Source organism: Podarcis raffonei, chromosome 10 (assembly GCF_027172205.1).
Source record: "Podarcis raffonei isolate rPodRaf1 chromosome 10, rPodRaf1.pri, whole genome shotgun sequence".
NCBI lineage: Eukaryota > Metazoa > Chordata > Lepidosauria > Squamata > Lacertidae > Podarcis > Podarcis raffonei.
This window is the reverse complement of record NC_070611.1, coordinates 55,393,295-55,417,542: the sequence shown is the minus strand read 5'-3', so window position 1 is coordinate 55,417,542 and position 24,248 is coordinate 55,393,295. Positions and strand designations below refer to the sequence as shown.

Sequence of the window (24,248 nt, the reverse complement as noted above, 5' to 3'; positions counted from 1 at the left end):
GGCTAAAGTAAATCCTAGTCAGGGCTGCGTGGCTTGACTTGTACAAACTGCAGGATGAAAGACTTGCCCCATAGAGTTGTCTGCTGAGAAGTTTGAGGGCACTGATTTGGTGTGAAAGGCCACGCAGCAAAGTGGCTAAGGATCGCCGGCCTTTGGGACCTTCCTCTTGCTAATCTTACAAATTCAACTCCGTTGCAATGTCTGTAATATACCCAGGCCAACATTTTATTTATTTCATAAAATTTACATACCTCTTTAATTGATTTTATATTTTTGAAAAGGCAAAGTGGTTTACAAACAAGATAAAACAATTAAATTATCATTTTTTTAAAAAACAACACCACCAACAAGCCTGCTTTTAACAACAATTTAAAATGCTTCTGAAAAACTGATGCAAAAACTTTGTGTGGCTGGAGGGCAAGAGAGAGAGAGAGAGAGAGAGACTGACTTTTATGGTGAACTGATGGTCATTCATCCAGTACAGGAACGAGGACTCTACAGGACAAACTGTACCTGCCTCATTCCGTAATATATGGCTGTGTTAACATTCTCCTTCATATTGATATTGGCAACTTTCAGTCTATCTCCACTTCAGTGCTTTCACAAACTTTGCTATCATTGCTTACATCTGAACAATGTCTTTGGGTTGGCAAAAAGTGCGGGGAAGGGAGATGTTCGGTTTGTAACTTTTTCAGTTAAAAAAAGGGGGGGAGGAAGAAACTACAATGCAATACTAGAAAAACAACAACCTCATGTTTAATATTTTATTACTTTTTCCATATTAGAAGCAAAAGCGGGAGCGGGGGAGGGGAAACAGGCCCTCTTCCCTGACACCTCCAAAAAACAAGGGGGCGGGGGGCGGGTTGGGGAGAAGCCTCAAAATGTTGATGTTTCTGAGAGAAAGGATCATAAGAAAATTCTCCTCTTTGCCTGGCCTTTAAGGAGGATTTTAAAACCAAACCACACCGGGGTCCCTATGGTTTTCATTGTCTCAGAGATTGCCTTGAGTGTTGCTTTTTTCTTAAGTTCCCTGTAAGAGTAATATATCCAAACCAAAATAAGTCCCGAAAAGAAAGGAGAAAGAGTGCCCTGAAGTCTCAGCCACACTAATTAAAATGTGGCGTTCAAGCTTTGTTGTTAAGTGCCTGGTGCAACGTGAGTTATAAATGCAGTCTAGAAACAATTAAAGTTTGCCTTACTGATTAAGATTCATATTCACTGCTCAATCAACTAAAGTTTTAATGGTTTCATCTGCGGATTAAAGCTTGCAACTATAGGGGAAGGGGCACAGCTCAGCAGTAGCGCATCTGCTTTGCATGAAGAGGATCCCAGGTTCCATCCCTGGTACCTCCAAGTAAGAAAAAGATTCCTGGGATCTGGAGAGTCGCTGTCATTCAGTGTAGACAATGATGAGCTAGGTCAGTCAGTGGTCTAGAATCATAGAATCATAGAATCATAGAATCATAGAATCATAGAATCATAGAGCTGGAAGAGACCACAAGGGCCATCGAGTCCAACCCCCTGCCAAGCAGGAAACACCATCAGAGCACTCCTGACATATGGTTGTCAAGCCTCTGCTTAAAGACCTCCAAAGAAGGAGACTCCACCACACTCCTTGGCAGCAAATTCCACTGTCGAACTGCTCTTATTGACAGGAAGTTCTTCCTAATGTTTAGGTGGAATCTTCTTTCCTGCAGTTTGGATCCATTGCTCCGTGTCCGCTTCTCTGGAGCAGCAGAAAACAACCTTTCTCCCTCCTCTATGTGACATCCTTTTATATATTTGAACATGGCTATCATATCACCCCTTAACCTCCTCTTCTCCAGGCTAAACATGCCCAGCTCCCTTAGCCGTTCCTCATAAGGCATCGTTTCCAGGCCTTTGACCATTTTGGTTGCCCTCCTCTGGACACGTTCCAGTTTGTCAGTGTCCTTCTTGAACTGTGGCGCCCAGAACTGGACACAGTACTCCAGGTGAGGTCTGACCAGAGCAGAATACAGTGGCACTATTACTTCCCTTGATCTAGATGCTATACTCCTAACTTGGCATAAGGCACATTCCTGTTCACAGCCTCCAATAGCAGATCCAATGATTTTGTTTATTTACATTTCTAACCCACTTTTCTTCCATTATGCAACACAAGGCAGCATACCTGTGATTCCCTGACGGTTTCCCATTCTGGTGCTGACCACACTCAGACCTGCTCAGCTTCAGGAGAGCAGTGGCCTCATGTGCTAATGCAGGAGTCAGCAAATTTTTTCAGCAGGGGGCCGGTCCACTGTCCCTCAGACCTTGTGGGGGGCTGGACTATATTTTTTTTTTGGGGGGGGGGTGAACGAATTCCTTTGCCCCACAAATAACCCAGAGATGCATTTTAAATAGAACCACACATTCTACTCATGTAAAAACACCAGGCAGGCCCCACAAATAACTCAGAGATGCATTTTAAATAAAAGGGCACATTCCACTCATGTAAAACACACTGCTTCCTGGACCATCCACAGGCCGGATTTAGAAGGCGATTGGGCCGGATCCTGCCCCCGGGCTTAGTTTGCCTACCTATGTGCTAATGCTTTCGGGAGACATCTCGCTAGCTACTATTGGAAACAAAATGCTAGACTGGCTTTGGTTTGAAAATGGGTGTTCTTAAATTCTTGGACATGTGTTGCCTAACCAGCAATGCTCTGCTCCTGTCTGCCATACCCCCAACAGAGATCTGGGGAGCCATGAATCCCCCCCCAAAAAACTATTCCATAAGCCAAGAGAGATCCTCAGCTTGCTGGGATTACCATTTAAGAACAAAGGAAGATGCCATTCCCTGAGTGGTCCTATTGGTCCACCTAGCTGAGGGTTCTTCACAGCCAGAAGATAGAAGTCTCTCCCATCCTACCTGGAGATGCTGGGGATTGACCTAGGGCCCTCTGCATGCAAAGCAGATGTTGTGCCACTGAGCTATGACCAGTGCCAGATTTAGGGTGGTGTGAGCGGTTCTGCTATGCAGGGTGCCAAGCTGTAGGGGTGCAAAACTGAGAAGATTCATAACTGAGAAGATCCACTGAGGGACGCCAAATGTTGACCTCACACGGGGAACCACATCACAAAAGATTACGAAAGACTGTCCCTGCTATGACCTTTCCCCAAGGAGAAGAGAATGCAATGAGCGATGGCAGAAAGAAATCTTTTGTATTTCTTGACTGCCCCCGTGACAGCACATCATCACTAAGCCTGAGAAAACACAACCCAGGGAGCACATCAGGCTGCTTCAGGCTAGCATAGTGAGGAACCAGGGAGCATCATCCCCAAAGATGATCCAGGACACAGGGTTTGACCTTGGAGTACAGAGCAGGCACCAAAATGCTTTGCCCATCCAAGTCTGCGGCTTTGCTGGAGGGGACAGCTGGGGAAACACGTAGGACTGCTGCAACCAGCCCCCATTTGCCAAGTGAAGCCATCACTGCGGCATTGGGGCAAAGCCTAGGCAGAGCTAAGTTCCAAGGCGATTCCTCTCCTGGTGGATGACAGACAGTATTTACAAGCATCGGAACTAAATGTTCTGACCCTGCTGCATCATAAAAGGCTCTCGCCTGTAACCATTCTTCTACCCTGTAATACATTTCTCAATCAGCTATTTCACTGTCATTAAACAGAAGCTTTTAATGTCCTTGGTATGATAGGTGAAGAGTGCTTGCGGCTTTGATTCTCCATTTCAAAGTAAGCTCATAAATGCTTTTATGGTTCTGGAGTGGTTAGGGATATTGATCAAACTGTAGAGCTGGTCCCCTGTCACAGAGGCACAGGTGGTAAATGGAACATGAGAGGAATTTGTGCAAAGGAGGGAAACAGGGAAGGCAGAAAGGAAAGGGAGATGGTAGGGGCAGATACTGGAGATTAAAGCCAAGAAGATCCATAAGGAAGCACTTCATATGCTGCCTGACACTCAATTAATAGATAAAATGACAGAGTAATACGATAATGTAAAGAAAACCTATAAGCCCGGCTAATAAATCACTGCCCATTGACAAATAGCATGATACTGGTATCCAGGACAACCTATTAAAATGTAATGTTTCCTCTGAAGCAAGGGAATAAGAGGCAATGAAGTCAGGTTTTGGCAAGGATCAAATGCAACATAATAAACATATCACTCAGCCGTGGCCGAACGGGAGGGAATAGCGTGTGCTCTCTTGACATTGTGAAATGACATTTCAAAGACTGGAAGAAAGGAGAACTTTCTCTGCTCAGAAACTGGGCCACAGCTCATCAAGAGCTTCTCCTGTGCAAGACGCATTGAAATGAACACATTGCTACCTGTGCAGTATCAGTTATGATTTCCCATCTTATTAGCGGACCTTGGGTTCAGTCTTGCAACAGGAGGAAACCCAGTCTTGCAACAGAAAGCCCCAGTGTTGGCTAAAGCAGGGAGAAGAGCCTGTGGTCCTCCAGGTGTTGCTGACTCCAACTACCATCATCTCTGACCATGCTGGCGGGGTTGAGGATGAAGGAAGACAGGTTCCCCCACCCTTGTGTTAAAGGGTCCAAGACAGCAGGATGAAAACAAACATGGGAATCTTGGGAGTCTGCTGTTTGTTGGAACAGGCAGCCATGAGTTCTTCAGGCCAATGAAGAATCTGAAGTATCTGAAGAAGTGTGCATGCACACGAAAGCTCATACCAATAACAAACTTAGTTGGTCTCTAAGGTGCTACTGGAAGGAATTTTTTTATTTTGTTTTGACTATGGCAGACCAACACGGCTACCTACCTGTAATCAGGCCAATGGGTATGTCCTTGTTGTTCCATTCCCAAGACCCAAACATCCATCTTTATTTGCCCAGTATTTCAGTGAGAATATGCTCAGAGGCAACCTGTTTTTTTTAATTCTAACTGTATGGGCTGTATCCAGTGCTGCCATTCCATTTGCACCAGAGGTGTATGCATGCAGGGAAAAACTTACTGCTTTTTCCCTCTTACCTGCAGCTCCCCATACACCCTCAAAATCTGCTCCAGAGAGGAGAGAATGAAGTCTCACTGTGTGAGCAGAAAGCTCAGATAAAGTCCTATGTCTTTTGCACCTGGTTCTGGTTTGGGGATTTACTAAACAAAGCAAATAGATCTTAGACACCTGAAGTATGCTCATGCCTGCCTTACAAGGCATTGTGTGGATTAGTGGAAATCATTTCTGAATATCCTAGGTAGACAAATGCCAAATATTATGCTCACCCAACTTTCCCCAATCAGACCGAGGGCTAGCGGCGGTGAAGAATCTAGATCACTTCTCATCCAATTAACCTGAGCAAAACTCATATTTATCAAGCTGAGTTTGCAATAGGACAATTAACAACAACATGCAGACAAATAAAATAGATTCTCACCTTGATCTTCTGAAGAAACCGGAGACCTGGAAGTAAACCAACAAAGACCCATCAGTCTTTTTTTTGGTAAGATGAAAAGGAAAACAAATGAAATTCAGTGCACTTTCAGGGATTTATGCAGCAGCACTTAGTAAAGCAGAGTTTGGCTGATGCGAAATACTTCTACAGGTTATGTTATGTTCAGCTCCTAACAATTGCTAAAATTCAGATCCCGCTTCATTCCGTCTTTGCATCAGAATGAGCCTCACAAAACATCCACCTAGTTCTGCGTCACTGTGATTTTGGAAAAAGGAGTACTTTATTATTATTATTTGAAAATATAAGGAGAAAAAAGAAGGGTGCCTCGTAAACAGGTACAGCTGGAGGGATAAACTGCTGTCATCTCTCTTCCCCTGGGTTTTCCCGCTGCCCCCCAATAATCAGCCTGGTTACTGCTCTCTAAGACCTGCCCTGAAATCTCTGCCTCCCCAAGGAACAAGCTATTGCCACCCATTATCTCAACCTCATGTGTGTAGTCAGTTTCTATCTTCAGTAGTCTCAAGTCAGAGAAAGAAAATAACGGGGGAAATTGCTTCTGTGGATCAGGTCAGAGGTGAATTGATAACCAAAGGTCCATCAAAATCCAGCAGTGGCTCCACTGAGATTTCCTAGCCAAGCTGAATGCAGAGCGAACGTTCTGCGGCCAGATTTTCCAACACTTCACTTTTCTCTTCAAAGTAACTGCTGGTGTGCATCACAGACATGATCAGGGAGAAGAACAGTAGCTCAGTGGAAAGGGCAGGGGCAGGGCAGTGGTAAGGGAAGTGTTGCTTAGGTGCACTTCTGGGAGTACTGGGTTGGCTCTGACAGTGTGCCCCTGTAACAAATCTACAATGCTTTTCCCCAGCTAAGCAGCATTGATTATGCTGTCAGGAGGGCAACTCTGTGACACCTGCCCCATAATGCCAGTCATGCTCCAGGAGCACATGCTTTTCCTCCTAAAGGTCTCAGGGTCAGTCCTTGGAAAATCCAGTCTAAAAGCACCAGGAAGCAAGTGATGGGAAAGACTCTACCTGAGGTAAAAAGGTAAAGGACCCCTGGATGGTTAAGTCCAGTCTAAGGCAACTATGGGGTTGTGGCGCTCATCTCACTTTCAGGCCAAGGGAGCTGGCGTTTGTTCGCACACAGCTTTCCAGGTCATGTGGCCAGCATGACTAAACTGCTTCTGGAGCAATGGAACACCATGACAGAAACCAGAGCGCATGGAAACACTGTTTACCTTCCCGCCACAGCGGTACCTATTTATCTACTTGCACTGGTGCGCTCTCGAACTCCTAGGTTGGCAGGAGCTGGGACAGAGCAATGGGAGCTCACCACCATCGTGCAGTCGAACTGCTGACCTTCTGATCGGCAAGCCCAAGAGGCTCAGTGGTTTAGATCACAGCGCCACCCGCGTCAGGTCTACCTGAGACCTGTGGTCATCAAGGTGTTGCTGGGCTACAGCTCCAATCAGCCCAACAACATTGGGAGGGGTACAGATTCCTTACCCTGTTTTCTCAGTTTAATTCCCCTCCCACGAAGCTACTATTAGCTACCATTTTCAGTGGGGAGGAATAGATACCAAGTCAGCTGGAGACTTGTTTTTGTTAAAACCCCACCTCTACCACTCCTTTAGCTGTGTTCCCTGGGAGAAGCAGGCAAAGGGGAAAGCATGTTACACAAGTGCTTATGAGAATAACTTTTCCACCAGCCCCCTACAGTTTAGTGCCCCTTGTAGCCATTCAACGGCAGAAGGGACAGCTAACCAACGGCAACTGCAATTATCGGGATCCAGAACGGAACAGCATACAATAATCCATTTTGCAGCGATAACTGAGCATTTACTTTAGCATCCTTTTTGTCTCGCTAGCATTTCTATCACAGCAAGACAGGTAGAGGTAATTAGCTCTGCATCTGAAAAGACCAAAAGAGGAGGAGGAGGGGGGAATAACCATGGCAAGTGCTGCTAAGAAAATTATAAAGTTTATACTTCTGCTATTATGGTGTGCACCTGTTGGGACCAGGCCAAGGATAAGGCATAAGATAGATGCAAAACTACAGGGTAGGGAGGGGGAGAGAGAAGGTATCGGCAGCTGGATCTCCAGGTGGGGGTCACTAAAATGTGAGGCTTGAGTTGGAAAATGGAAAAACTCAAACCTAAAATGGGGCAAGCGGCAAGATGGGGAATATGTAAGAGAAATGATTTTGAGGAGATATAGAAATTGTTTGTAGAATTTGTACTTTTAAAACGGAAAGGGATCAAATGATCGCAAGAGGTATTGAAATTTTGGCAGGTTGGATAGTTACAATGGAATGGTCTCGGGGTGGGTGCATATTTTTATTATTATTTCATTTTTTATTATTATTGCTTTGTCAAAATATTAAAAAAAAATGGGGCAAGCAGGAATCAGTAGAGAATGGTAGGAGTCCTACTCCTTTTATTTGTTAACCCTGACCAATCCAAAGACATGACTACCAGCTTCGTTTGCCATATTTTGAAGAGAGAGAAAAGAGGACACATTTGTCGACTTCTATTTTTAACTCTGGATCACTACGACGACTCCACCCATAAAAAACAGGACAGGTCCTGGAAAAAGAGGACATATGGCAACCCTATCTGGGCCCAATGCAAGGTGCTGTCAAAAGCCAAAGTCAAGTGTAGGTCAGCAATAGAAAGCACGTTGTCTGTGCAGAATGGACCTGGGGCTTTGTGCCTTCTTCCTAAGGCCCACTGACTGAAGGCCAACAGTGGCCAAGGGAGCTTAGCATTAAAGGAAAACTCTGTGCCAGTCAGACTATTCCTGGTGTTTTCAGTCTGCTGGAGGCTTGTCGCTTGAGGAAGGCGGCAGTGTAGGCATGCCTTTGTATGGGAAGGAAGGGATTTGCAACCTTGTGAGCTCAGTCTATGGGATTTGAGGTTTCATGGAAATTCAACCAGCCTCCTCCAGGCACGGTCTACAGAAATTCCGGCAACTGGGTGTATTATTCATAAAGACAAAAGCCTCCAGAGAAACGTCAAGCCGATGTAAAGCAGCTATTTTTACCAATAACCCTGCAACTGAAACCCTCTGCCACCCACAGCATCTGAAAGAAAAGCCTTTAAAAATCTAAAAGGCTGAACAACAATACTTTTATAGCACTGCCATGGAGTTTTATGGCCTTTCTCTTCTTTGCCACTCAAGTAATTCGTTTTACACATACCCACTAACTCCTTCTGATAAGCACTTCTGCCAGTTAGCTGGCCAAGAAAAAAAGAGGGGGCTGAATGTTGTTTCTCTTTTAAAAACAAAACACCTCTCTCTCTCTCTCTCTCTCTGGTTCCAATGAACTCACTAGTTGTTCCTCTGCAATGGATAGAACACGAAAGCTATTTTTTAAAGGTTATATCCATTCAGTCCATTAAAGTGGTTTGAGAGAGGTTTCATATCTGATGGTATGCAGTTCACCCCCGTTTTGTTTTCACATGCACATGTTCACTTAAAGATGCATTTTAGGGTTTTGAAACAATAAAATCTCCCCCCCCCCCAAAAAAGCAGCAATCTTTCTTTCAAACCATCTTCAGACGTTCAAAAACAAATAGCAGCAGAGCATCTGTCTCCAGCATAGGATAGGCTAATCTGTCAATTCTGGTTTCCCTAGTTCTTTTCCAATCTAAGTCCAGTTCTTCAGGATGCATTTATTTTTTATTTTTAAAAGGGCCTCATCTGCCTCTGACAGTCCTGAGTCTTCCTAAACGGCCTCAGCCAAGTATACCCGAAGGAGCGTCTCCACCCTCATCGTTCAGCCCAGACACTGAGGTCCAGCTCTGAGGGCCTTCTGATGGTTCCCTCCCTGTGAGAAGTGAGGTTACAGGGGACCAGGCAGAGGGCCTTCTCGGTAGTGGCGCCCGCCCTGTGGAACACCTTCCCATCAGATGTCAAGGAAATCAACAACTATCTGTCTTTTAGAAGATACCTGAAGGCAGCCCTGTTTAGGGAAGTTTTTAAAGTTTGGTGTTTTGTCGTGTTTTTATTATGGAGCCACCCAGAGTTGCTGGGGAAACCCAGCCAGATGGGTGGGGTATAAATATTATTATTATTCCTCTTCTCAGAGCCCTGACCCTTGCCTTGTGGGTGGCACAGAACCACACAAATTGCTGACCCCTTCCTCTAGATATTCCTCAGGCTCCCTTGCCTCCTCTACACATCCCTCAGAGACCTGCTGGTCCCTGATGCCTGCATAGTTCCCTCTCCCAAATCCATTTTATTTTATTCCCCAGAGTCGGCCACGACTGGACCTAATGGTCAGGGGTCCCTTTACCTTTACCTTTACTATATGTATAGTACCTATAAAAGAGCCATATCCCACACTGTGCTATATTTCTGCAGTATACTTCTATAACTATGGGATGCATCCAACTAAATTCAACTCATTGCAGATCTATTGAAAAATAAATGGACATGGCTAACTTAGGCTTGCTCATTCCAATGGGTTTACTCTGAGTAGAACTTGGTTGGCTGCATTTGCATTTCCACACAGTTATATACATTTTGCTGCAGGTTCCTGTCAATGTGATGATTACTTTAGGAAAGCAATAATATCGTATGTGTGTATTGGATATATAATCGTGTCTAAAATATTGCACAAGAATAATTCATGTTTAGCAGAACCAAGGGGTGGGGGGTAGGGAATCTTGCTTCTCGTCAAATTTAAGGAGTGAGATGGGAATTAGAAAGAGATCTCTGTGGATCTATGAGTTTGAGAATCTCATTAAATTCCCATTCCTAGTCTCCATCTGTACATTCAACCATTCTTGTTAATAGTCTGGTGCATTTTTTAAAATCTCAGCATTGTACTAGTCCTGTTCAACCTCCCGGCCCATGCTTTTTCCTGGCAGGCAGGCAGGGTTAGACTCACTGGCCCTGTCTCATTTGTCACATTCCTGGTGGCCTAACTCTGCCATCTTCCAGTGGATTGAGGGTGAACTTCTTTAGTGGGCAGATTTCCATGGTAGGGCAGGGTCCCTGCACAATTTAGAATCCTGATTGCGTAACATCCAAAATCTTTAAAAGGACGGGTAGCGGTTCTGGTGGTACCTCCTCCCCTCTGCAGCTCAGGTTATATCCACCATTGGTTCAAGATTATTATTATTTTTGCCACTTCTGTCTGCTGCAAAGTTTCAGCCAAGTTCAGGAAGCGATTATACAAGCTGCTATCCTCAATGTTCTACTGCCACCTAGAGGGTTTCTCTTTTTTTAATGTATTTTTATTAAAGATTTTCTTGGTTTACAAAAGTACGGTATGTGCAATCTCTCTCTCTCTCCCTCTCTCTCTAATAATAATAATAATAATAATAATAATTTATACCCCGCCCTCCCTGGCCAGAGCCGGGCTCAGGGCAGCTAACACCAGTAAAATTACAGTAAAAACATAATAGGAAAAAAACCCCAATTTAAAATACAGGTTAAAATGCAATTTAAAATGCTGCCTCATTTTAAAAGTAGCCCATAAATCAAAACTGTAAGGGGAGGGAAACATAAGGGTCAGACTGAGTCCAAACCAAAGGCCAGACGGAACAGCTCTGTCTTGCAGGCCCTGCGGAAAGATGTCAAGTCCCACAGGCCCTGCGGAAAGATGTCAAGTCCCCCTAGTCTCTTGTGACTGAGTGTTCCACCAAGTCGGGGCCAGTACTGAAAAGGCCCTGGCCCTAGTTGAGACCAATCGAACCACCTTGTGACCTGGGACCTCCAAAATGTTGTCATTTGTGGACCTTATGGTCCTCTGCGGGGCATACCAGGAGAGGCGGTCCCGTAGGCACGTGGGTCCTAGAAGATCTTTGCGAGTCCCTTCCAACTCTTAGATTCTATGATCCAGATACTCAAGTATGGTTGTTGTTTCTTGATTTTACTGATTTATTTTTTGTAACCTGCTTTGAGGTTTTTAAAAATGAAATAAAATTTATGAACTAAATAAACAAAAAAAATTACTTACTTCAGCCTCCCTCAACACTGAGTCCCCAGATGTTGGACCCCCAACTCCCATCATCCCTGGTTAGCAATACCAACGGTCAGGGATGATGGGAGTTGTAGTCCAGCAACATCAGGAGACCCAAGGATGAGGAAAACCAGTTGACACTGACTGGCAGCCGTTTTCTGGAGTTTCAGATGGGGCAAATAGTCCTAGTCCGAAATGGAGATGTGGGTGTGGTGGTTTGAATCTGGAATCTTCTGCATGCAAAGTAGATGCTGTGCCCATCCCTGAGGTATCCTAGACCCAAGCCATTTGTTTCTTTCAAAGCCAGAACTTTGAATTTTACCCCAGATTAGAGTTGTGAGAAGAACTCCACAGAGATCAGATTCCCACGGGCCTTTTCCCCTCTTCATTATTCAGACAGAAACTCATTGCACAAATGTTTATGACCCTGAAATTTGTTCACTCTTTTCCTTTATGTCTCTCTGACCATTTCACTTGAACAGAATAATAAACAGAAAAGGAGAGAGAGAGAGAGAGAGAGAGAGAGAGAGAGAAAGAAAGAAAGAAAAAGATATCGCGAGTGAAGTCTGCGAAGGCTTTTGAAGAAATCACCTATTCTTATCTGGTCAAGGTAAGTACTCAGACCCAGATGGAGGGGAGAAAATAATTCACATTATGGTGAGGAATGGGAAAGGCATCATATGTCTATCTTCTCTGCCAACATCGAGTTTGTATCCTAAAATGTATTCCAACATTTTTTAAAGTCTTATACTTCACTGTCAAAATGTTTTTTTGTTTGCCTTTGCTTTAGTCGCTGGCAATATTCAAAGAGCATTTAAAATCTAAATTGCAGCAAAATATTTTTGTGCCATGGCCAGTGATGTTCTTAGCCAATCTGCTTGAAATCAGTCCCAAAGAAAGGTTAGGAGCTTATTTGTTCATTTCAGAGACAGAAGGAGGGAAGGGGAAAAGGAAAGGAATGGAGGTGGCGCTAGTCAACAGCAAGCTTGTTTGGAAGATGCCAATTTGTAAGCTCCTGGCATGTGGGTGCATTTTGTGTGTCACTACCTGCCAGAGCAATTTGTCAGCAGGGCAAATTTCCTCCACGAGGCGTCAGGTGCAGAGATGCTACAAAAACATAATTAAGAGTTTCTGCTTCCAAGGTTCGAAGGAGGGGGAAAGAGCAATCTTGCTTCCACTTCAGGAAATTTGAATTATATAAAAAACATTATTCACTCAGAATAGGAATGGGAGTGGATGGCAGCAATTCAACGCTTTATAGTATACTCTTTTTTCACCACCACATCTGGACAGCACCCAAAAATGTTCCTGTTCTCACCAGAAGCAGCTGTGTGCCATCTATCCCTGACCTCAAACACCAGGAGGGCGAGAGGGCCAAATGCAAGGAAAATGTCATTCGCCTTGGTTTAATTTATGCAGACAGAATTTTGGTTTGGTGTTTCTGCCCAAGGACGATGGCAGGAAATAACAAGCATCACAACATCAGTTGAAATTAGGCAAACTCAGTTTGGTTGGAGGGGTCCTTCCCAGATGTAGGGCATAGGGCTGGATCCCGATCCCATTCACACAACCAAACTGGCATGTTTCGAATTTAGATCGCAAGGAGCACACATGTGGCAAAGCTGTCATTGCTGTTGCTCAACAAGTCTCTTGCTAGCATATTCATTTGTTCACTTTCAGTATTTATACCCAGCCTGCTAACCAAAGTTCTCATGATAGTTTGCAATATATTTAAAATACAATAAAACAGGCCCATGTTACTTGGGTATACTTAAGTTTTCCCTCATTCATCTGATGTTCCAATGACTACTCTTACAGACCCTCCAAGTGTCCCTATTTTCCAGAGACGTCCCTGACTTAGAGAAGCTGTCCCAGTTTCTGATTTGATCCCAGAATGTCCCACTTTTCCCTAGGATGTCCCTATTTTCATTGGAGAAACATCATGTAAATGTGGCCTTCACAAAAGTGAATTGCAAGTCTAGCTCTTGGAAAAACAAACACCTTCACTGAGTCTGACCACATAGGAGAGAGGGAACATTTTTTTCTTGTATATTTGAATAAACCACCTGGTCATTCTAAAATTTGCAAAATAAAGCAATAAATTTAAAAATCAGCTGCTGAAGAGGTAGTCTGGTGCCGTGGTCAGATTCTAGACAGACAGACTAGGGTCAGAGTTCAAATCCCCATGATCTTCTCAACCTAGCCAACTTCAAAGGGGTGTTCTGCCGATTTATTTTATTTATAAGCTACTTAAACAGTTTGCATGCTGCCGAAATGCAATCATCTCTACATGGTGTACAAGAAGCACAATGCAGAGAGGTGAATGTGGATGCCAATCTGAGATCCCCGAAGGAAAGGTGGGGTGGAAATGAAATTGCGCTAAAAGTTACAAATAAAAATTGTGCAGAAGTTGTGATGCAAGACAAACAGAAGGAAAGAGAGAGTTGTGCAATTGCCTTCATTCTATGTGCTTCCTTCTTCTGCCTCCTTGTTATAATTATGAACCAGGAGGGCAAGAAGGTACATGGGCAAAAAAAAAAACAAGGAGTGAAAATGCAAGTAAATTTGGGACTCTAGATTAACGTACCATCTTAAGAACCATCACTAGCTGTTCTTCACAGAGTGCACTCCTGTCTTTCTTGTCTGTTACAAAAACTGTCATGGATGAGCCTACAATTATTCAAGTTGCTCTGAAATGCTGCTAAGGGTCAGGGAATGAATTCTCTTTCTCTCCCCCCCCGCCTTTTGTCTTCCCTTCAGAGAAGCTTCACTTATGGCCAGCTAGAATTTGAAAGTGTTGCTCTTTGGATTTATAGCTCAGGCATTCTAGAGGCCCCCAGCCCAGGGTCTTGGAGTTGTGATGTGCTCTGCCCACGTGATCCAAGGAAGGTCAGGACAGCCTGGTGAGTGTTTCGAAAATAAATTTCCAAGATACACAGAGAGCACCATAAAGACCTGACATGGCCAATTCAAGCAGACCTAAAATACTTCTTGTGACAAGTGTGTGTGTGTGTGCGTGCGTGCGTGCGCATGCATATAGTTATGTACGTGGTACTCTTAGTATTCAAACAGAGTGCATTCCGGAAGTCCGTTCAACTTCCAAACCATTCCGAAACCAAGGTACGGATTCCAATTGGCTGCAGGAGTGTCCTGCAGCCAATCAGAAGCCACGGAAGCCACACCGGACATTCAGTGTCCGAGGCAAAGTTTGCAAACCAGCTACTTCTGGGTTTGCGGCTTCCGAGTTCCAAGTTGTTCATGAACTAAGCTGTTCAAAAACCAAGGTACAACTGCATGTGTATTTTCATTCTCCCAAAGGTGTCCCACAAGGCAGCAGATAGAGGTTATTCCTAAGGGTTTGTTCCCAAAGACTTTATCCCAACTTTAGCCACAAAGCAGTGGAGGTTTAAGATCCAAGTTTTCCTTCTCCTGGATGGGATACCTTCCCAAATTGATGAGCCCCATCTGCCCCTCATTTCCCTCTGCAGAATGTACAGAAACAGCCTTCCTGACCATTGAATCTATTATTGGTCTCATCCGCAAAGTCCCTAACTCACTGAGGGTTGAAGACCCATTGGTTACCCTTGCCTGGTTTAGCCACCCAGCCAAACTGTTTCTTGGGATGTGGCCACCCTCACATGCTAGATCTGAGTGAGATCTGAGTGTAGGGTGGGGACCAAAGGGGGACATGTCCCCCACCAGAGGTACTGCCCCTCACCTAACATGCCATACATACACCAATGGTCTGACTCAATATATTAAGCAGCTTCGTACATTCTCTTCTTCCTCGTTCAAATGTTGCAACATTCCCTTTGCAGTTCAGATATGCCCTGGCTTAGTTTGAACCAAGGGTGCACAACGTGGATTTAAAAAATTAAAGAAGATGAAAAAGTATGAGGCAGATTGAGAGAAAGCAGAGAATGCAGAGCACATCAGAACAGTGTATCGAAAACGCATTGTAAAAGAGCAGGTAAAATTGCCTTTGGTGGTGGTAGCAATGCAGCATCAAGCAGAGAAATGCAGAGGGCTCTTACTGCAGCATGTGCGTCTTGCTGGCCTCCTTTTGTTTCTCAGGTACCTCGTAGTGAGGGGACATCTTCCCCAGGCCGCTGTCGCTCAGCATGCGCTTTCGAACAGCAGGATTCCACCGATCTGATATTCTGAGAAAAAGATTTCCAAATGGAAAACACCATTATTCTCAGATGGGAGTTTTTGCTTTATTTTTGGGTGGGGTGGGGAGCGGGGGGTGGGGTAGTGCTGCTTGGTTCACCTTTTCAAATGTGAACCTACTTAATTAGCACTTCAGGAACCCACACGCTAACTGAAACATGGCTAAATTCGTGCTTCTCCAAATGTTGAAGTTCTATGCTCATGCCAAAAACAATGCATACAGGGGGGGGGAGGTGTACAGTCATACCTCGTATTGTGTTTGCTTCAGGTTGAGCGTTTTCAGGTTGCGTCCCGTGGCGACCCGGAAGTACCAGAAAGGGTTACCTCTGGGTTTTGTCGCTCGCGCATGCGCAGACGCTCAAAATGATATCACACGCATGTGCAGAAGCAGCAAATTGCGACCCGCGCATGCACAGACGCAGGTTGCCTTCTGCTCAGGTTGTGAACGGGGCTCCAGAACGGATCCCATTTACAACCAGAGGTACCAATGTATTAGTGCACACAAATCAGTAAACTGAATGCAAAAATACATAAATAAGGGAATTTTTTCTAACAGGTGAAGTTGCAAGCCAGCCTTGGTATATTGGGGAAAATTTACATGCTGACATTTTAAGGAACTGCTTTTAAGTTTGCTTTGCTTTGTTTTACAATCAAGCAGCAATTGCAAACTGCAGCAGATATGGGGCAAACAGAAGACGGGCTAAATGAGAGACTGAGAAAATTTCACTCCCACCTGTAAAGTGGGTGCATATTTTTCCCCACCCCTTCCCTGCTCCAGAAGACAGCTCAGGAGCTTGTTGCTTCCAAAGGGAGAGGATGAGGGGATCACATGCTTACTGGTTTGCAAGCTTCCTCTTTTCCTGTGTGCAATGTGGGCATTAGCAAATCATCTGTTGAAGGAATGGTATTTTATTTTGGGGTGTGTGTGTGTGTGTGTGTGTGTGCAGTCTGATTGGCCTAGGAACCCGCCTGCCTTTTGCCTGCTTCACATTGTTCAGTTCATTCAGCATTCCTGCAGTGGTGTGGATGGTGCCTGTTGCAGCATGAAGCATGGACAGGGAAGGAAAGAATGGGTGGAGAGATCATGAGGGAAATGAGGCGTTATTGGGTAGAGGACACCTTTCGGAGATCTGCCAGTACTTTGTGTTTGGGGTGACATGGAGGCATCTTCGAGGCCTGGCATGCGCACCTTAGATGATTGCTCAGCACCCTGGCAAGGAGGGTGTTTGTTTACTGCTCCACATCCTTTGCTGGAGAGCTCCGGTCTGAGGCTGGAACACGTGCCCAGGAAGGCTTGAGAGATGCTTCCCTACCAGAATGAGTTAAACCCTCACCTGCCTGTACTTCTTGAATTAGTTGAAGCTGGGTTAATTGGGTTGAATTTGGTTTGCCGCTTCTCCAACTTGTTCTATTTTGAATAAATATAACTCTAATTCCAGTACTGTCTCTGAGGCTCCTTTGCAGGTGTGGGGGCAAACTGAAACTGACTGATTCATCCATATTACTATTCCCAGAAGAGGATCATTCCATGCCTTGCTTCTCTGCAGAGTTGATTATTCACAACTCTTCTCATACTCTTGCATGTTTCCTTAACCATTATTTTCACCTGCCAATCTTATAAGGTTGCAAGAGGGCTCTTCTGCTGAACTCCTGATACTCCTGCCATCTGGATTGCCACTCATGGAGTATTTCAGACACCACACTGATGAAATGCAATTAAGATTTGTTGTGAAAATCTAAAAGGCATTTCTTACAATGCACAACAATCTTCAGTTTAAAATAGATAAGACAGATGTTTCATTGTACCTTCTTCTTTTTTTCTGAACTGTGACCATTTTTGGTGAAGAAACCTCTAAGCAAAATAAACAAATAAATTCCCAGGATGCCTTTAGGAAAGTAGCGCCAATCAAACAGGTTCTAAATTCTTTGAAGAAGTTTGCATAAAATTGCACAAAACTAATGTTCCTTTATTTAGTTTAAGTCAGAGGAGCAAAAATTCAGATACCCAGAAGTCACTGGCAGTTAAAACCATCAGGACCAAGAACTGGTATCTGGGTAACCTGAAGCAAGCAGGATGCCTAATTCCCATGTAGGCCGAGTCCTTGCATCTCTCAAAGGAGCAAACATTAGCCACACATCTCTGGTTTGAAATTTAGCCTGTATGAACACTTTCTCTCTTTTTGTACTCTTCACAATGGTGAATGCATGAAACTGTCCTCTGGAGCAGCTCCCATTATACAAAGGAAAGATACGGTATGTACAGAGACTTCCAGATCCCACTTCATGCTGGGGGGAAAGAAGAAATTTACCCAGAGGCCTGCTCCACTACCAGATCAGGCATTCCTGGAGGTGTCCCTGCAGGCTGCGTTGCCACCATTTCTGGGTCCAGAATAAAAATCTCGTCCTGCGAAATTTCAGTCACGAAGTGCAAATGTTCCTGCAGCAACAGCATGAGAGTGAATGGTTAATCCATAGTTTGTGCACAATGAACTAAATGGAACTCAATTTCTAGACATAAAAAAAATGTTCACCATGATTAGCAGGTCATGGCCATTGCAGGGAAAGGAACTGAAAATCCTTCCCATACAAAAGCTTTCCTTGTAGACAGAAAATACAGGAAAAAACTTATTCATGCAATGCATAATTAAATGACGGCACTCGCTCCCATAGGAGACAGTGATGGCCCCCAATACTTTAAAACAGGATTAGACAAATTAATGGAGGAAAAGTCCTATTGATCAGCTATGTTGGCTACACTCTGCCATCATGATCAGGGGCAGTAAGGCTTTTGGATGCAAGTTGCTGGAAACTGCAGGAAGGAGAGAGTGTGCTTGTGGTTGGGTGCTATATAAAGGTTTCCCACAGGCATCTGACAGGATCCTGTGAAAACAGGATGTTGGACCTGATGGGTCATTGGCCTGACCCAGCAGGCTCTTCTTATGTTCTTTGATAACCAAGCATGTGTGTCCAAACATCACACAAAGAAGTCCATTAAGGGGACGGCACCAGAAATGTCTTTTATTTCCCAACACACCATATAATGCAAAAACAAACAACAAAACCCACCCTGGGTCTTGTGCATGGTGAATGGCTGGCCTTAAGGAGGAGTCAATATGCACAGAGATTTCAACTGACCACCCCAAGCTGGGTGCTTTTATTGAAAGACTTGAACCAATGGCTTGAAGTTACAAGAAAGGAGATTCCAACGAAGCATCAGGAAAAAAACATTCTGACAGTAAGAGCTGTTTGACAGTGGAATAGTCTTCCTCAGGAGGTTGTGGCCTCTCCTTCCTTGGAGGGTTTTAAGCAGAGGTTGTATGGTCACCTGTCATAAATGCTTTAGCTGAGATTCCTGAATGACTATTGGGGTCCCTTCCAACTCTCTACAGTTCTATGATACCATGACTCTTTCAAACAGTGGAGAGTGGGTTGGAACTGGGCCATTGGTACATAGTGTTAGACTCACTGGGTCACCATCTCAGCGGGGGCAGCTGCCCATTGGGACTGGCTGGGCAGAAAGCAGGGAGACCAAAATCAGGTGAAGCCAGCACTGATGGCAGGCAGGGCCAACTAATTCTAGTTTTGTCTCCATCCTACTCCCTGGATGTTCACACTGTGACTAAGGAGGAGGAAGATGATTGGCAGTGCTACTGCCAGGATTGCATGTAAGTAAGAAGACAGGCTGGTTGAGTCTGGCTGAGCAGAGGCTGGGGTTAGTGGGGCAGTGCCCCATTTGCTCCTTCTCCCAGTTTCAATTCCCACCTATAAAATGAGGCAGGCAACCATAAAATATTGTTATGGGGATGAAAAAAAGGCTAAAGCATTGCCTGCTAGGGCTATGCACACTGATTGGGGAATAGGTTCTGTTGAATTCAATGGGATTTATTCCCAAGTATACACACATCACGGACATGAGTGGCACTGTGGTCTAAACCACTGAGCCTCTTGGGCTTGCTGATCGGAAGGTCGGCGGTTCAAATCCCCGCAACAGGGTGAGCTCTCGTTGCTCAGTCCCAGCTCCTGGCAACCTAGCAGCTCGAAAGCACATCAAAGTGCAAGCAGATAAATAGGTACCACTCCGGTGGGAAGGTAAATAGCATTTCTGTGCGCTGTTCTGGTTCGCCAGAAGCGGCTTAGTCATGCTGGCCACATCACCTGGAAAAACTGTCTGTGGACAAATGTCAGTTCCCTTGGCCAGTAAAGCGAGATGAGTGCCACAACCCCAGAGTCATTCGCGACTGGACTTAACGGTCAAGGGTCCCTTTACCTTTACCTTTATACACACATCACATTGAGCTCCACACATTCTATAGGACTGCAGCAGAAATATATACAGTAGATGGGATGCTGGAATGGATGGACCATTGGTCTGATGCAACAGGGCTCTGCTTATAGTCCCATAAAGCATCAAACACACCTTTAGTTAGTTTGTTGCAGCTGCACAGCCAATAAATGTTGTTTTGTTTTTTTAAAAAAGGAAGCCTAAACAGAATTACTACTACTGTTTGTGAAACTTCAACACGCACACAAAGTGCTACATTTCTGACAAATGTCGGTACCATTAGTTTGATGTGCTTTTAAAGCATGGAGATGTATTATGTACTGGCTTGTAACATTATCATAATTTCCAGAGTTATCTTATCTCCCATGCAGTGGATTAGGATTTCAGGCAGACTGTAAACAGCAAAAGGAGATAAACGTGGAGATTTGCTTTTTAAAATGCAGCTGTCCCAGGCACAGAAAGATAAGCAAGAAAGGAGACGAAAGTTGTGCTATTAGACATCAAACTGGGTTTGAGCCAAGAAGACAGAGCAGATCCTTTTTGCCTCTAAATGTTCTTTTGACTTTGGCTGTCTTCTGCCAGTGCACACAGGGTGTTTTATTTAATTCATACTCTACTGAATGCAAGAGTCTCCAATATTTTTGAATGTGAGGTTCCAACATTTAAACAACGGGCTCAAGTTTTCTCTGAGATTTGGAGTCCTGAGTTGCAAAAAAAATTGTGACCTGATTTGCATGCAGCACATCTTAGAATTTTAATTCAGCATTGCTTAGAATCATAGAATTGTAGAGTTGGAAGAGACCCCACGGTTCATCTAGTCCAACCCCTGAAGTGAAGGAATCACAGCTAAAGTGTCCCTGACAGATGGACATCCAACCTCTGTTTAAAAACTTTCAGAGAAGGAGAGTCCATCTCCTTCTGAGGTCATGGAACATCACAGATCAATCGTATCCTATAGATGGACACTTGATCATCTGCCCCAACTATGCAACTGATAAACAATTAGATACAACAAGATGTTGCTATTTGGTTATTGTCCTGTTATCTGGAGTATAATGGTAAATCCAATCCTGTACCATCTGACATAATCTTTTAAAGCAGTTCCTTTGCCAACCTAGTGCCTTCCAGATGTTTCATACTCCAGATGTTTTTGACTGGGCTGGCTGGGACTGGTGGGAGTACAAAATACAATCAGAGCACTACGGTGGCAAGGATTGCTTTAAGGGGAATGAAAGGAAGAAAAGGTGCTGTGGTGTACCTGAGATCTGTCGATGCGGTAAAAGCGATCGGCCGAAGTTGCTGGAAATAAGAAGGAAATAACTACATTAAAGAAAAGGTCTGGAGGAAAAATGTTCTTAAAGCTTGCTATTTCTTCTTCTTCTAAAAGTTCAGCAAAAAATCTCAGCAGTAAAAACTCTTACATACCAAAACAACAACGCACCACCCAACAATTCTATTTTGATGCTTCAACCATGCTATTCATTTATTTTATTTATTAAATTTATGCAACACCCTTCATCCGAAGGTGTACAGTATAAAGTGTTTGCAAAGTACATGTGCACGTAAAGCTCACTGAGATCCTGGGGTATTTGTTCTTGCAGAATTTGTCTTTTATATAATCATACAGCCTATAATAAGCATGAATAGGATTACCTTGTAACATGTGACCATGTGCTGTTTGTGTGCGTGATTTAAGACATTTGATGGACAGCTGGCATATTAGCAATCATGTGTAGAATGGACCTGTATTTCAGTTACGCATTTTATTTTGAAACTTTGTAAGACCAGCATGGGAAATAAATAAGTAGACAAATAAGGCAAGAAAATAGCAATGCAATGCTCTTGTTTGATAATAACACATTTCCAAAATGGCAGGATTTCCCCAGGGGCTCCCTCTTGTCTCTTCTGGGGTAGGGGGGAGAAATGTATTACCAAGTGACATCCCAGATAGCAGGTGCTACAGGACACCAGCCGTACTCTCCATAATTAACATTACACACATCGTCAACAACAACTGATCGCCTTGATGGTGGATGATAATGGAATACACACATGTATTGATTTAACAGACAATAGATTCAAGATTCATTTTAAGGACAGCTAGAAAAGCTTCAATTATCAGAGGCTGCTCTAGGGGAATGTGACCAGTGTGGTTGCACTGGGTTCAGAGCTTCTGGGGAGCTGGAGCAGGATCTGCCACTATTGCTGTAATTATTCATTCATTCATTCATTCATACAGACATACATACATACATACATACATACATACATACATACCCTGCCCATCTGGCTGGGTTTCCCCAGCTACTCTGAGTGGCTCCCAACAGAAAAATAAATAAATAAATACATAAATAAATAATGTGATAAAACATCAAACATTAAAAACTTCCCTAAATAGGGCTGCCTTCTGATGTCTTCTAAAAGTCAGATAGTTGTTTATTTCCTTGACGGGAGGGCGTTCTACAGGGTGGGCGCCACTACCGGGAAGGCCCTTTGCCTGGTTCCCTGTAGCTTCACTTCTTGCAGTGAGGGAACCACCCGAAGGCCCTCAGCACTGGATCTCAGTGTCTGGGCTGAACGGAATGGGAGACAAGAGGCAGGGGGCACTGAATTTTGGCGCCACACAGGGTGCCACTGAAATTGGAGACACCAAGGTCCGCTACCGCAGTTACCCCTGGCAAAACTCTTCAATGTGAGTGTCTAAGTAGATTCCTCAGACCGTGTATACACGATACCAGTAAAGCACATTCATTTCCTAAAAGAATTCTGGGCACTGTTGTTTGTTAAGGCTTGCTGGAAATTGTAAGTCTGTGAGGGGTAAACTACAGCGTCCAGAATTCTTTTGGGAGAAAGAATGTGTTTGGAATGTGATTTAAAGGTCTAGTGTATAAACAGCCTACGTCCTCTTTGCTGCAAGGATGAATGAAACCATCTTCTGCACTTACCATCTAGGAAGCACCATCTAGGAGAAAGCCTCTGAACCGACAATGCTCTTGGGAAAGAGGTTTCCTGGTCCTGGATAGAACAAGAGGAGGAGGGAGGAAAAAAATTAAGAAATAAGAAGGAGGAGGAGGAGTTGTTCTTCATATTTGGCCATCACTGCAATGGACAACTTATAGGCAAAACAGAAAGGCCCCAAGAAGCTCAGAGACAAAGACAGACATTGTGGGGGCAATAGTGATAGGAGAAGAAGAGTTTGGATTTGATATCCCACTTTATCACTACCCGAAGGAGTCTCAAAGCGGCTAACATTCTCCTTTCCCTTCCTCCCCCACAACAAACACTCTGTGAGGTGAGTGGGGCTGAGAGACTTCAAAGAAGTGTGACTGGCCCAAGGTCACCCAGCAGCTGCACGTGGAGGAGCGGAGACGCGAACCCGGTTCACCCGATTACAAGTCTACTGCTCTTAACCACTACACCACACTGGCTCCCAGTGTGGAGGGGATTGAGGGTTGTGGACAAATATCAGTATGTGTGCTTTAAGGATTCAGAAGATAATTCACAGGCCACACAGGAGGGACTCGAAGCAAGGGAGAGAGATGGCACCATAAACTTGTTCAGGCAATTAGTTAATTAAATACAGTAGTAGATCTGAAAGGCAATTTGTTCCCTGCCACCACCAACACTCCATGCTTGTTACAGTCAAATCCCCAGGATTAGCTACCTTGTTAACTCCCCTCCCACTTATTTATTTAATGCAGAGAAGTGTGTCCCCTTGGGCAAAGAACAGTTTTTCTGAGTCTTAATATATTTCCGTAACACTGCACCATTCGCATAGTTGCAAATAATATGAAATACATCAACATCAGGCAATAGGAATTTCTTCCTCCTTCTGAGTGAGAAGGTTAATGGGAGCGAGTCTTGACTCACAGGATGGATTGGACTGAGTTTGCTAGGCCTGGTGCAAAGGTGAGGAAAACACACTTAAGACACTTATCCATCACACTTAACACTGAGTAATATAGCGTATCGCAGATATCAGTTATCTCGTGGGCATCCTGCAATAGCAGTTTTATTTTATCATAAATCCTGCCACTGAAATGTTGGTGCAGATATGGTTATTAACTGCATTTAACCTAAAAGTTATTTTCAAGGTGATAGCTGGAGGGATTGCTTTGTCTAACAACATGTTTCCTACAAAGTCCTGTTGATATTACAGAATTAGCCTTCAAATAAACATGCTTAGGATTGCATGTGAAAAATGGCTTTACTTCAAGTAAACACAGGGTTCCGGTGATGAGGAAGCGGTGGGCGGGGTCAGCAAACTTTTTCAGCAGCAGGCCGGTCCACTGTCTCTCAGACCTTGTGGGGGGCTGGATTATATTTGGGGGGGGTGAACGAATTCCTATGCTCCACAAATAACCCAGAGATGCATTTTAAATAAAAGTCCACATTCTACTCATGTAAAAACACACTGATTCCCGGACTGTGTGTG

General features: G+C 44.2%; 1 protein-coding gene across 7 annotated transcripts in view; it reads right to left on the bottom strand.

The window, feature by feature from the left end:
• DGKI (diacylglycerol kinase iota) overlaps nt 1-24,248 on the bottom strand; it is a 240,341-nt gene that overhangs the window by 27,158 nt on the left and 188,935 nt on the right. For 5 of the 7 annotated variants that reach the window (XM_053407435.1, XM_053407436.1, XM_053407438.1 and 2 more), the window contains 5 exons: nt 22,759-22,828; nt 21,072-21,112; nt 17,841-17,968; nt 15,396-15,521; nt 5,371-5,396 (listed from right to left, as the gene is read on the bottom strand). In XM_053407435.1, coding sequence (XP_053263410.1) covers nt 5,371-5,396; nt 15,396-15,521; nt 17,841-17,968; nt 21,072-21,112; nt 22,759-22,828 — 391 coding nt within the window. The remainder of the gene's footprint in view (nt 1-5,370; nt 5,397-15,395; nt 15,522-17,840; nt 17,969-21,071; nt 21,113-22,758; nt 22,829-24,248) is intronic. The other 2 variants (XM_053407440.1, XM_053407442.1) reach the window with 1 other exon arrangement.